We start from the raw sequence: 14,340 nt of genomic DNA, 5'->3' as shown, positions 1-14,340 counted from the left end.
CCGCTCGTGGTCTCCTCTTCAGACGCGGTTCTTCCTGTGATCATCCGCTCGTGGTCTCCTCTTCAGACGCGGTTCTTCCTGTGCTCATCCGCTCGTGGTCGCCTCTTCAGACGCGGTTCTTCTTGCACTCGTCCGCTCGTGGTCGCCTTTTCAGACGCGGTTCTTCTTGCACTCGTCCGCTCGTGGTCTCCTCTTCAGACGCTGTTCTTCCTGTGCTCGTCCGCTCGTGGGCGCCTCTTCAGACGCGGTTCTTCCTGTGCTCGTCCGCTCGTGGTCGCCTCTTCAGACGCGGTTCTTCCTGTGATCATCCGCTCGTGGTCGCCTCTTCAGACGCGGTTCTTCCTGTGATCATCCGCTCGTGGTCGCCTCTTCAGACGCGGTTCTTCCTGTGATCATCCGCTCGTGGTCGCCTCTTCAGACGCGGTTCTTCTTGCACTCGTCCGCTCGTGGTCGCCTCTTCAGACGCGGTTCTTCTTGCACTCGTCCGCTCGTGGTCTCCTCTTCAGACGCGGTTCTTCTTGCACTCGTCCGCTCGTGGTCTCCTCTTCAGACGCGGTTCTTCCTGTGCTCATCCGCTCGTGGTCGCCTCTTCAGACGCGGTTCTTCCTGTGATCATCCGCTCGTGGTCGCCTCTTCAGACGCGGTTCTTCCTGTGCTCATCCGCTCGTGGTCGCCTCTTCAGACGCGGTTCTTCCTGTGATCATCCGCTCGTGGTCGCCTCTTCAGACGCGGTTCTTCCTGTGATCATCCGCTTGTGGTCGCCTCTTTAGACGCGGTTCTTCCTGTGATCATCCGCTCGTGGTCGCCTCTTCAGACGCGGTTCTTCTTGCACTCGTCCGCTCGTGGTCTCCTCTTCAGACGCGGTTCTTCCTGTGATCATCCGCTCGTGGTCTCCTCTTCAGACGCGGTTCTTCCTGTGCTCATCCGCTCGTGGTCGCCTCTTCAGACGCGGTTCTTCTTGCACTCGTCCGCTCGTGGTCGCCTCTTCAGACGCGGTTCTTCTTGCACTCGTCCGCTCGTGGTCTCCTCTTCAGACGCGGTTCTTCCTGTGCTCGTCCGCTCGTGGTCGCCTCTTCAGACGCGGTTCTTCCTGTGCTCGTCCGCTCGTGGTCTCCTCTTCAGACGCGGTTCTTCCTGTGATCATCCGCTCGTGGTCTCCTCTTCAGACGCGGTTCTTCCTGTGATCATCCGCTCGTGGTCGCCTCTTCAGACGCGGTTCTTCTTGCACTCGTCCGCTCGTGGTCGCCTCTTCAGACGCGGTTCTTCTTGCACTTGTCCGCTCGTGGTCTCCTCTTCAGACGCGGTTCTTCCTGTGCTCGTCCGCTCGTGGTCGCCTCTTCAGACGCGGTTCTTCCTGTGCTCGTCCGCTCGTGGTCGCCTCTTCAGACGCGGTTCTTCTTGCACTCGTCCGCTCGTGGTCGCCTCTTCAGACGCGGTTCTTCTTGCACTTGTCCGCTCGTGGGCGCCTCTTCAGGCACCATGCTTTCCGTGATCATCCGCTCATGGTATGGTTGAGGCGTTCTGGGCCTAGTTTCCACAAAAAAACAATCCCATCACTCCGTTCATTTTTTCACAACAGGTCGGAAAATGAAAACGGAGATGTGTTTGGTCGTTATGCAATCACCTCAGCTTTCTGCCTGTCCTGGTCTCTATGGATGAGAGTGGCTGCATCACTGCAATAAACTTGATTTATAAAGCATCTCCCGCTGCACAGTATATCTGCCCCTGGCCACTGTTGCCATGGAAGCATATGCCCACCTGCTGTTTTTCATAGCGACCAATCAGATCTCAGCTTACATTATCCTGCCGGCAGACGAAGAGTAAAAGCCGAAATCTGATTGGTTGCTATGGGTAATACTGGACAGTTGCTGTGAATGGGGCGGGCTGTATCTGCCGGCACTGGAGGGGTTAAGAGACCCCGCGGAGAGGGAGGAGGAGGGGCGGGGGGCTTTAAATCCCCCTCAGGAGCGGAGGGTCCGGGCTGGGGACGGAGCTGCGGCCGCTGCACCTGCTGCTGAGGATGGCGGAGGCCCCGGTGAAGCGGCCGATGAACGCCTTCATGGTGTGGTCCAGCGAGGAGCGGAAGCGCGTGTCCGCCCTGCACCCGAAGATGCACAACTCGGAGATCAGCCGCCGCCTGGGCGAGGTGTGGCGGGCGCTGGGCGAGGAGGAGCGGAGGCCGTACCGGGAGCAGGCCAAGCGGCTGCGGGAGCGCCACGCCCGGGACCACCCCGGCTACAAGTACGCCCCCCGCAAGAAGAGGCGGCACAAGGCGGAGAGCCGGGCCCCGACCCCCGGAGCCCGGGACTCCCGACAGCCGGGCAGCGGCCTCCAGGCGGGGGGAGAGGAGGAGAGCAGCGGCGAGGGGCAGCCGAGCAGGTGAGACCCCCAGATAGTGAGGGGCAGCCGAGCAGGTGTGACCCCCGGATAGTGAGGGGCAGCAGGTGAGACCGCCGGCTAGTGAGGGGCGGCCGAGCAGGTGAGACCCCCGGATAGTGAGGGGCAGCAGGTGAGACCCCCGGATAGTGAGGGGTAGCCGAGCAGGTGAGACCCCCGGATAGTGAGGGGCAGCCGAGCAGGTGAGACCCCCGGATAGTGAGGGGCAGCAGGTGAGACCCCCGGATAGTGAGGGGCAGCCGAGCAGGTGAGACCCCCGGATAGTGAGGGGCAGCAGGTGAGACTCCCGGCTAGTGAGGGGCAGCCGAGCAGGTGAGACCCCCGGATAGTGAGGGGCAGCAGGTGAGACCCCCGGATAGTGAGGGGCAGCCGAGCAGGTGAGACCCCCGGATAGTGAGGGGCAGCAGGTGAGACCCCCGGCTAGTGAGGGACAGCCGAGCAGGTGAGACCCCCGGCTAGTGAGGGGCAGCCGAGCAGGTGAGACCCCCGGATAGTGAGGGGCAGCAGGTGAGACCCCCGGATAGTGAGGGGCAGCCGAGCAGGTGAGACCCCCGGATAGTGAGGGGCAGCCGAGCAGGTGAGACCCCCGGATAGTGAGGGGCAGCCGAGCAGGTGAGACCCCCAGATAGTGAGGGGCAGCAGGTGAGACCCCCAGCTAGTGAGGGGCAGCCGAGAAGATGAGACCCCCGGATAGTGAGGGGCAGCAAGTGAGACCCCGGATAGTGAGGGGCAGCCGAGCAGGTGAAACCCCCGGATAGTGAGGGGCAGCCGAGCAGGTGAGACCCCCGGATAGTGAGGGGCAGCAGGTGAGACCCCCGGATAGTGAGGGGCAGCCGAGCAGGTGAAACCCCCGGATAGTGAGGGGCAGCCGAGCAGGTGAGACCCCCTGGATAGTGAGGGGCAGCCGAGCAGGTGAGACCCCCGGATAGTGAGGAGCAGGTGAGACCCCTGGATAGTGAGAGGCAGCCAAGCAAGTGAGACCCCCGGATAGAGAGGGGCAGCCGAGCAGGTGAGACCCCCGGATAGTGAGGAGCAGGTGAGACCCCCGAATAGTGAGGGACAGCCGAGCAGGTGAGACCCCCGGATAGTGAGGAGCAGGTGAGACCCCCGGATAGTGAGGGGCAGCCGAGCAGGTGAGACCCCCGGATAGTGAGGGGCAGCCGAGTAGGTGAGACACCTGGATAATGAGGGGCAGGTGAGACCCCTGGACAGAGAGGGGCAAGTGAGACCCCCGGATAGAGAGGGGCAGCCGAGCAGGTGAGACTCCCGGATAGAGAGGGGCAACCGAGCAGGTGAGACCCCCGGATAGAGAGGGGCAGCCGAGCAGGTGAGACCCCCGGATAGAGAGGGGCAGGTGAGACTCCTGGATAGAGAGGGGCAGGTGAGACTCCTGGATAGAGAGGGGCAGGTGAGACCCCCGGATAGAGAGGGGCAGCCGAGCAGGTGAGACTCCCGGATAGAGAGGGGCAGCCGAGCTGGTGAGACCCCCGGATAGTGAGGGGCAGCCGAGTAGGTGAGACCTCCGGATAGTGAGGGGCAGCAGGTGAGACCCCCGGATCATGAGGGGCAGCAGGTGAGACCCCCGGATAGTGAGGGGCAGCAGGTGAGACCAACGGATAGTGAGGGGCAGCTGAGTAGGTGAGACCCCCGGACAGAGAGGGGCAGGTGAGACCCCCGGACAGAGAGGGGCAGGTGAGACCCCTGGATAATGAGGGGCAGGTGAGACCCCCGGATAGAGAGGGGCAGCCGAGCAGGTGAGACCCCTGGATAGAGAGGGGCAGGTGAGACCCCCGGATAGAGAGGGGCAGCCGAGCAGGTGAGACCCCTGGATAGAGAGGGGCAGCCGAGCAGGTGAGACCCCTGGATAGAGAGGGGCAACTGAGCTGGTGAGACGACTGGATCGTCTGGCTAATTAAGATTTTAAGTTGTATCGTCACACGAGGTGTGTGTGTACGAAGTGTGTGTATACGAGGTGTGTATGTATACGAGGTGTGGGTGTGTGTGTATACTAGGTGTGTGTCTGTGTATACGAGGTGTGTGTGTGTGTGTGTGTGTGTATGAGGTGTGTGTGTATACGAGGTGGGTGGGTGTATGCGAGGTGTGTGTGTATACGAGGTGTGTTTGTGTATGCGAGGTGTGGGTGTGTGTATATGAGTTGTGTGTATATACGAGGTGTGTGTATACAGGGTGTGTGTATACAAGGTGTGGGGGTGTGTGTATACGAGGTGTGGGTGTATACGAGGTGTGTGTGTGTATACGAGGTGTGTGTATATGAGGTGTGGGTGTGTGTATATACGAGGTGTGTGTATACAAGGTGTGGGTGTGTATATACGAGGGGTGTGTGTGTGTGTATACAAGGTGTGGGGGTGTGTGTATGCGAGGTGGGTATGTGTATAAGAGGGGTGGGTGTGTGTGTATGCGAGGTGGGTATGTATATACGAGGGGTGGGTGGGTGTGTATACGAGGTGTGTGTGTGTACGCGAGATGTGTGTGTATACGAGGGGTGGGGGGGTGTATATGAGTTGGGTGTGTGTATACAGGGTGTGTGTGTATACGAGGTGTGGGTGTGTATACGAGGTCTGTGTATACGAGGTGTGTATGTGTATACGAGGTGTGGGGGTGTGTGTATACGAGGTCTGTGTCTGTGTATACGAGGTGTGGGTGTGTATATACGAGGTGTGGGTGTGTGTGTATACGAGGTGTGGGTGTGTGTATACGAGGTGTATGTGTGTATACGAGGTGTGTATGTATACGAGGTGTGGGTGGGTGTGTATACGAGGTCTGTGTATACGAGGTGTGGGTGTGTCTGTATACGAGGTCTGTGTCTGTATACGAGGTGTGTATGTGTATACTAGTTGTGGGTGTGTATACGAGGTGTGGGTGCGTGTGTATACGAGGTGTGTGTGTGTATACGAGGTGTGGGTGGGTGTGTATACGAGGTCTGTGTATACGAGGTGTGCGTGTGTATACGAGGTGTGGGTGTGTCTGTATACGAGGTCTGTGTCTGTATACGAGGTGTGTATGTGTATACTAGTTGTGGGTGTGTATACGAGGTGTGGGTGCGTGTGTATACGAGGTGTGTGTGTATACGAGGTGTGTATGTGTATACGAGGTGTGTATGTGTATACTAGTTGTGGGTGTGTGTATACGAGGTGTGTGGGTGTGTATACGAGGTGTGTGTGTATACGAGGTGTGTATGTGTATACTAGTTGTGGGTGTGTGTATACGAGGTGTGTATGTGTATACGAGGTGTGTGTGTATACGAGGTGTGTATGTGTATACTAGTTGTGGTTGTGTGTATACGAGGTGTGTATACGAGGTGTGTGTGTATACTAGTTGTGGGTGTGTATACGAGGTGTGTGGGTGTGTATACGAGGTGTGTGTGTGTATACGAGGTGTGTATGTGTATACTAGTTGTGGGTGTGTGTATACGAGGTGTGGGTGTGTATACGAGGTGTGGGTGTGTGTATACGAGGTGTGGGTGTGTATACGAGGTGTGGGTGCGTGTGTATACGAGGTGTGTGTGTACGCGAGATGTGTGTGTATACGAGGTGTGGGTGTGTGTATATGAGGTGTGTGTGTATACGAGGTGTGTGGGTGTATACGAGGTGTGGGTGTATACGAGGTGTGGGTGTATACGAGGTGTGTGTGTGTGTGTATATACGAGGTGTGGGTGTGTGTGTATACGAGGTCTGTGTATACGAGGTGTGTGTGTGTGTGTATACGAGGTGTGTGTGTATACGAGGGGTGTGTGTGTATACGGGGGGTGTGTGTATACGAGGGGGGTGTGTGTGTATACGAGGGGTGTGTGTGTATACGAGGTGTGTGTGTGTGTGTATACGAGGTGTGTGTGTGTATACGAGGTGTGTGTGTGTATGCGAGGTGTGTGTGTATACGAGGTGTGCATGTGTATACGAGGTTTGTGGGTGTATACGAGGTTTGTGTGTGTATACGAGGTGTGTGTGTATACGAGGTGTGTGTGTGTGTGTACGCGAGATGTGTGTGTATACGAGGTGTGTGTGTGTGTATACGAGGTGTGGGTGGGTGTGTATACGAGGTGTGTGTATATGAGGTGTGTGTGTGTATACGAGGTGTGTGTGTATACGAGGTGTGTATGTGTATACGAGGTGTGTATGTGTATACTAGTTGTGGGTGTGTGTATACTAGTTGTGTGGGTGTGTATACGAGGTGTGTATGTGTATACTAGTTGTGGGTGTGTGTATACGAGGTGTGTGGGTGTGTATACGAGGTGTGTATGTGTATACTAGTTGTGGGTGTGTGTATACGAGGTGTGTGTGTGTGTATACGAGGTGTGTATGTGTATACTAGTTGTGGGTGTGTGTATACGAGGTGTGTGTGTGTATACGAGGTGTGTGTGTGTATACGAGGTGTGTGGGTGTGTATACGAGGTGTGTGTATACGAGGTGTGTATGTGTATACTAGTTGTGGGTGTGTATACGAGGTGTGTGTGTGTATACGAGGTGTGTGGGTGTGTATACGAGGTGTGTATGTGTATACTAGTTGTGGGTGTGTGTATACGAGGTGTGGGTGTGTATACGAGGTGTGGGTGCGTGTGTATACGAGGTGTGCATGTGTATACGAGGTGTGTGTGTGTACGCGAGATGTGTGTGTATACGAGGTGTGTGGGTGTATACTAGGTGTGTGTGTATACGAGGTGTGTGTGTGTATACGAGGTGTGTGTGTGTGTGTATACGAGGTGTGTGTGTGTATACGAGGGGTGTGTGTGTATACGAGGGGTGTGTGTGTATACGAGGTGTGTGTGTGTGTGTATATGAGGTGTGTGTGTGTATATGAGGTGTGTGTGTGTATACGAGGTGTGTGTGTGTATACGAGGTGTGTGTGTGTATACGAGGTGTGTGTGTGTATACGAGGTGTGTGTATATGAGGTGTGTGTGTGTATATGAGGGGTGTGTGTGTATATGAGGGGTGTGTGTGTATACGAGGTGTGTGTGTGTGTATACGAGGTGTGTGTGTATACGAGGTGTGTGTGTATACGAGGTGTGTGTGTATACGAGGGGTGTGTGTGTATACGAGGTGTGTGTGTATACGAGGGGTGTGTGTGTATACGAGGTGTGGGTGGGTGTGTATACGAGGTGTGTGTGTGTATACGAGGTGTGGGTGTGTGTGTATACGAGGTGTGTGTGTGTATACGAGGTGTGTGTGTGTGTATACGAGGTGTGTGTGTGTGTATACGAGGTGTGTGTGTGTATATGAGGTGTGTGTGTGTGTATACGAGGTGTGTGTGTGTATACGAGGTGTGTGTGTGTATATGAGGTGTGTGTGTATATGAGGTGTGTGTGTATATGAGGTGTGGGGGTGTATACGAGGTGTGGGTGTATACGAGGTGTGTGTGTGTATACGAGGTCTGTGTATACAAGGTGTGGGTGGGTGTGTATATGAGGTGTGTGTGTGTATACGAGGTCTGTGTATACGAGGTGTGTGTGTGTATACGAGGTGTGTGTGTGTATACGAGGTGTGTGTGTGTATATGAGGTGTGTGTGTGTATATGAGGTGGGGGTGTATATGAGGTGGGTGTGTGTATACGAGGTGGGTGGGTGTATACGAGGTGTGTGTGTGTGTATATACGAGGTGTGTGTGTATACGAGGTGTGGGTGTGTGTATATGAGGTGGGTGTGTGTATATGAGGGGTGTGTGTGTATATGAGGTGTGTGTGTGTATACGAGATCTGTGTATACAAGGTGTGGGTGTGTGTGTATACGAGGTGTGTGTGTGTATACGAGGTGTGTGTGTGTATATGAGGTGTGTGTGTGTATATGAGGTGGGGGTGTATATGAGGTGGGTGTGTGTATACGAGGTGGGTGGGTGTATACGAGGTGTGTGTGTGTGTGTATATACGAGGTGTGTGTGTGTGTGTATACGAGGTGTGGGGGTGTATACGAGGTGTGGGTGTATACGAGGTGTGTGTGTGTATACGAGATCTGTGTATACAAGGTGTGGGTGGGTGTGTATATGAGGTGTGTGTGTGTGTATATGAGGTCTGTGTATACGAGGTGTGTGTGTGTGTATACGAGGTGTGGGTGTATATGAGGTGTGTGTGTGTGTATATGAGGTCTGTGTATACGAGGTGTGTGTGTGTATACGAGGTGTGGGTGTGGGTGTATATGAGGTGTGTGTGTATATGAGGTGTGTGTGTGTATATGAGGTGTGTATATGAGGTGTGTGTGTGTATATGAGGTGTGTGTGTGTATATGAGGTGTGTGTGTGTATATGAGGTGTGTGTGTGTATGAGGTGTGTGTATACGAGGTGTGTGTGTGTATACGAGGTCTGTGTATACAAGGTGTGGGTGGGTGTGTATATGAGGTGTGTGTGTGTATATGAGGTCTGTGTATACGAGGTGTGTGTGTGTATACGAGGTGTGGGTGTGGGTGTATATGAGGTGTGTGTGTGTATATGAGGTGTGTGTGTATACGAGGTGGGTGTGTGTATACGAGGTGTGGGTGTATATGAGGTGTGTGTGTGTATATGAGGTGTGTGTGTGTGTGTATATGAGGTGTGTGTGTGTGTGTATACGAGGTCTGTGTATACGAGGTGTGTGTGTGTATACGAGGTGTGTGTATATGAGGTGGGTGGGTGTGTATATGAGGTGTGTGTGTGTGTGTGTGTGTGTATACGAGGTGTGGGTGGGTGTGTATACGAGGTGTGGGTGGGTGTGTGTGTATACGAGGTGTGGGTGTATATGAGGTGTGTGTGTATATGAGGTGTGTGTGTGTATATGAGGTGTGTGTGTGTATACGAGGTGTGGGTGTGTATATGAGGTGTGTGTGTGTATATGAGGTGTGTGTGTGTGTGTGTGTATATGAGGTGTGTGTGTGTATACGAGGTGTGTGTGTGTATACGAGGGGTGTGTGTGTATATGAGGGGTGTGTGTGTATATGAGGGGTGTGTGTGTATATGAGGTGTGTGTGTGTATATGAGGTGTGTGTGTGTATATGAGGTGTGTGTGTATATGAGGTGTGTGTGTGTATATGAGGTGTGTGTGTGTATATGAGGTGTGTGTGTGTATATGAGGTGTGTGTGTGTATATGAGGTGTGTGTGTATACGAGGTGTGTGTGTATACGAGGTGTGTGTGTGTATATGAGGTGTGTGTGTGTGTATACGAGGTGGGTGTGTGTATACGAGGTGTGTGTGTGTGTATGAGGTGTGTGTGTGTGTATACGAGGTGGGTGTGTGTATACGAGGTGTGTGTGTGTATATGAGGTGTGTGTGTATATGAGGTGTGTGTGTATATGAGGTGTGTGTGTGTATATGAGGTGTGTGTGTGTGTATATGAGGTGTGTGTGTGTGTATACGAGGTCTGTGTATACGAGGTGTGTGTGTGTATACGAGGTGTGGGTGTATATGAGGTGTGTGTGTGTATATGAGGTGTGTGTGTGTATATGAGGTGTGTGTGTGTATATGAGGTGTGTGTGTGTATACGAGGTGTGTGTGTGTGTATACGAGGTGTGTGTGTGTATACGAGGGGTGTGTGTGTATATGAGGGGTGTGTGTGTATATGAGGTGTGTGTGTATATGAGGTGTGTGTGTATATGAGGTGTGTGTGTGTATATGAGGTGTGTATATGAGGTGTGTGTGTGTGTATATGAGGTGTGTGTGTGTATATGAGGTGTGTGTGTGTATATGAGGTGTGTGTGTGTATATGAGGTGTGTGTGTGTATACGAGGTGTGTGTGTGTATACGAGGTGTGTGTGTGTATACGAGGTGTGGGTGTGTATATGAGGTGTGTGTGTGTATATGAGGTGTGTGTGTGTATACGAGGTGTGTGTGTGTGTATACGAGGTGTGTGTGTGTATACGAGGTGTGTGTGTGTATACGAGGTGTGTGTGTGTATACGAGGTGTGTGTGTGTATATGAGGGGTGTGTGTGTATATGAGGTGTGTGTGTATATGAGGTGTGTGTGTATATGAGGTGTGTGTGTGTATATGAGGTGTGTATATGAGGTGTGTGTGTGTATATGAGGTGTGTGTGTGTATATGAGGTGTGTGTGTGTATACGAGGTGTGTGTGTGTATACGAGGTGTGTGTGTGTGTATATGAGGTGTGTGTGTGTATACGAGGGGTGTGTGTGTATACGAGGGGTGTGTGTGTATACGAGGGGTGTTTGTGTATACGAGGTGTGTGTGTGTATACGAGGAGTGTGTGTGTATACGAGGTGTGTGTGTGTATACGAGGTGTGTGTGTGTATACGAGGTGTGTGTGTGTATACGAGGTGTGTGTGTGTGTATACGAGGTGTGTGTGTGTGTATACGAGGTGTGTGTGTGTATATGAGGTGTGTGTGTGTATACGAGGGGTGTGTGTGTATACGAGGGGTGTGTGTGTATACGAGGGGTGTGTGTGTATACGAGGGGTGTGTGTGTATACGAGGGGTGTGTGTGTATACGAGGGGTGTGTGTGTATACGAGGTGTGTGTGTGTATACGAGGGGTGTGTGTGTATACGAGGGGTGTGTGTGTATACGAGGTGTGTGTGTGTATACGAGGTGTGTGTGTGTATACGAGGTGTGTGTGTGTATACGAGGGGTGTGTGTGTATACGAGGGGTGTGTGTGTATACGAGGGGTGTGTGTGTATACGAGGGGTGTGTGTGTATACGAGGGGTGTGTGTGTATACGAGGTGTTGGTTACATAGTTACATAGTTTATAAGGCCGAAAAAAGACAAGCGTCCATCCAGTTCAGCCTGTTTCTTGTGCACTGCAGCTAATCCGCTATTCCTGTACCATGCGGTAGAGGCCAATTTACATCACTGAGGAAAAATTCACTTCCCGACTCCAATCTGGCAGTCAGATTAAATCCCTGGATTAATTAACTAAGCATAAGATGTAATTTTATTGTTTTCCAGAAAGGCGTCCAGGCCTCTCTTGAACTCATTAAGTGAGTTGGACATCACCACTTCCTCTCCCAGAGAGTTCCAGAGTCTCACAGCTCTGACCGTAAAGAATCCCCTTCTATGCTGGTGCAGGCACCTCCTTTCCTCCAGACGCATAGTGTGCCCCCTCGTCTTTGTCACCATCCTTGGTATAAACAGGTCATGGGAGAGATCTCTGTACTGCCCCCTGATGTATTTATACATGTTTAGGAGGTCTCCCCTAAGCCTTCTCTTTTCCAACGTAAATAGGCCTAATTTTGACAACCTCTCTGGGTATTCTAGTCCCTCCATTCCCTTTATTACCTTAGTCGCCCTCCTTTGTACCCCCTCTAGCTCCAATATGTCTTTCCTGAGCCCCGGAGGCCAGAACTGTGCACAATATTCTAAGTGCGGCCTTACCAGCGCTTTATACAGAGGAAGAACAATGTTCTCATCATATGCCCCTATTCCTCTTCTGATGCATGCCATGACTCTATTTGCCTTCGCAGCTGCTGCCTGACACTGGGCACTCCAATTTAATTTGCTATTAACCAAGACGCCCAGGTCCTTCTCCATGTCAGATTTCCCCAACGGTTTCCCATTTAATATGTATGGGTGACTGCTGTTTTTCTTTCCCATGTGCATGACCTTACATTTGTCGGCATTGAACCCCATTTGCCATTTTTTGGCCCAACTCCCCAATTTATCTAAATCCTCCTGTAGCTGTGCCCTATCCTCATCTGTATTAACTACTTTACAAAGTTTAGTATCATCTGCAAATATTGCTATTTTACTATGCAACCCTTCCACTAGATCATTAATAAATATATTAAATAATATAGGGCCCAAGACAGACCCTTGAGGCCCCCCGCTAGTAACCCTGACACCCCCTGAGCTTACTCCATTGATAACCACCCTCTGCTTTCTATCACTCAGCCAGCTAGTTACCCACTTGCACACATTATCCCCCAGACCAAGCACTCTCATTTTATATACCAACCTTTTGTGTGGCACGGTATCAAACGCTTTGGAGAAGTCAAGGTCTACAACATCCACTGACTCTCCCCGGTCCAGCTGTGAGCTCACCTCCTCGTAGAAGGCCATCAGGAGCGATCCCTCATGAATCCATGCTGATATGGAGTTAGACAGTTATTATCATTAAGATATTCTACAATAGCATCTCTAAGAAATCCTTCAAACAATTTACCCACAACAGACGTTAAGCTGACTGCTCTATAGTTCCCAGGGTCACTTTTAGACCCCTTTTTGAATATTGGTACCACATTTGCTTGGCGCCAGTCTAGTGGGACAGTCCCTGTGCATAAAGAGTGCTTGAATATAAGATACAGCGGTCTGTCTATCACATTACTTAATTCTTTTAGTACCCGGGGGTGTATGTCATCTGGGCCTGGTGACTGGTCTATTTTGATATTATTTAGGCGTTTCTGAACTTCCTCCTGGGTTAGGTGGGTGATATTTAGCGGAGGGTTTACTTTATCACTCTGCATTTCCTCCGATAAATAGTTTTCTTTTGTGAGAACAGTGGAGAAGAAGCTATTGAGTAGGTTCGCTTTACCCTCATCGCCCTCTATGATTTTACCCAGGTGATTTTTCAATGGGCAACTCCATCAGTTTTAATCCTTTTACTGTTTATAGAGTTACAGAACAGTTTGGGATTCGTTTTACTTTCCTTGGCAATTAGTCTCTCTGTCTCCTCTTTTGCTATTCTTATTTGTTTCTTACAGATTTTGTTTTTTTCCCTATAAGATATTAGCGCTTCCTCGCTGCCTTCTTCTTTAAGTTTACTGAAAGCCCTTTTTTTGTTTTTCATTGCCCTCTTGACTTCCTTATTTAGCCACATTGGCTTCCTCCTATTCCTAGCCCTTTTATTCCCATAAGGTATGGACCTTCTACAGTGACTATGTAGGACTGTTTTGAAAATTTCCCATTTTCTATCCGTGCTCCTATTCCTGAAGATCCTATCCCAGTCTATAAGGTGAAGGGCATCTCTTAGCTGAAGTTCAGTGTTTTTGTGACTCCCTTGCTGGGCACCTACTGAAGCACATGTGGAATTGTATAATGTTGTGGTCACAATATCCCAGGTGCCCCCCGACCTGCACCTCAGTTATTCTGTCTGGCCTGTTAGTTAATATTAAGTCTAAAAGGGTGTGTGTCTCTATACTAGTTGTGGGTGGGTGTGTATACGAGGTGTGTGTGTGTATATGAGGTGTGGGGGGTGTATACGAGGTGGGGGGGTGTATACGAGGTGGGGGGGTGTATACGAGGTATGTGTATATGACGCGCCCCCTGGGACATATTCCTTTTTGAGGGGAATACCCGGCACCGGATCAGATGGGGGGTTGTAGTCTCCGAGCGGCTGTGACCCGGCCCGTGCCCAGGGCGTCAAACTCAGTGTTATGTGGCAGTCCTACAGATGTTATTAAGAGTTCTTTTGTGTCGACTACGCCACCCGTTGTGATGCGGTCACTGTGGCCGCCGCTGCAGCAGGGTCCGCTGAGGCTGATGGTGGGTGCGCAGCTTGGTGAGATAACCCCCAACGGGAGGGGTATAGCCTCAGGAGGGACAGGTGCAGAGGATGGGGGTTGTGGTGGTGCAGTGCAGACGGCAATGAAGACAGAGTCGGGTTGTGCAGTTAAGGGTGTTTACTTACTGCAGATGTTGTACTGGTCACTCCAGCTTCGAGTGACCACCCGAGCCGTGCTGCGTCCACCAGGTCCTGGATCCAGCCAACCCCCAAACAAGTCCGGAGCGTGGCCCTGAGCTCTCCTTCTGTCCCGTTCTCTGGCCGTCCCCACCAGTGATCCACCTAGGTCCAGCTCCCTCGGGCCTTCTGTTGGGACACCCTTGGCCTTGGGTTCCCTGACCCTTCATGTGGTGTGCCTTCGGGGTGGATGTGATGGGTGGCCGTGGCAGATGCTGCCCACGGCCTCCGGTCTCTGGCTAGGGTGTGTTTTTGCCCCCACCAGTTTGGGATCCGGTACCCTGTGCCGACTCTTCACCCGGGGATTTAATTTGGGTTCTTGGAGTCCTCTTTTCTG

General features: G+C 52.0%; 1 protein-coding gene across 1 annotated transcript in view; it reads left to right on the top strand.

The window, feature by feature from the left end:
- Window positions 1-1,846: 1,846 nt before the first annotated feature.
- The window catches only part of LOC141165477 (transcription factor SOX-15-like), a 43,210-nt gene continuing 30,716 nt past the window's right edge, over window positions 1,847-14,340 (top strand). The window contains exon 1 of the mRNA XM_073651078.1: window positions 1,847-2,379. Within this exon, the coding sequence (XP_073507179.1) occupies window positions 2,021-2,379 (359 nt within the window). The 5' untranslated portion in view covers window positions 1,847-2,020. The remainder of the gene's footprint in view (window positions 2,380-14,340) is intronic.

Source organism: Phyllobates terribilis, unplaced genomic scaffold, assembly GCF_046119375.1.
Source record: "Phyllobates terribilis strain yellow unplaced genomic scaffold, ASM4611937v1 Scaffold_11__3_contigs__length_659146591, whole genome shotgun sequence".
Taxonomy (NCBI): domain Eukaryota; kingdom Metazoa; phylum Chordata; class Amphibia; order Anura; family Dendrobatidae; genus Phyllobates; species Phyllobates terribilis.
The sequence above is the reverse complement of the archived record's forward strand: the minus strand, read 5'-3'. Positions and strand labels throughout refer to the sequence as shown.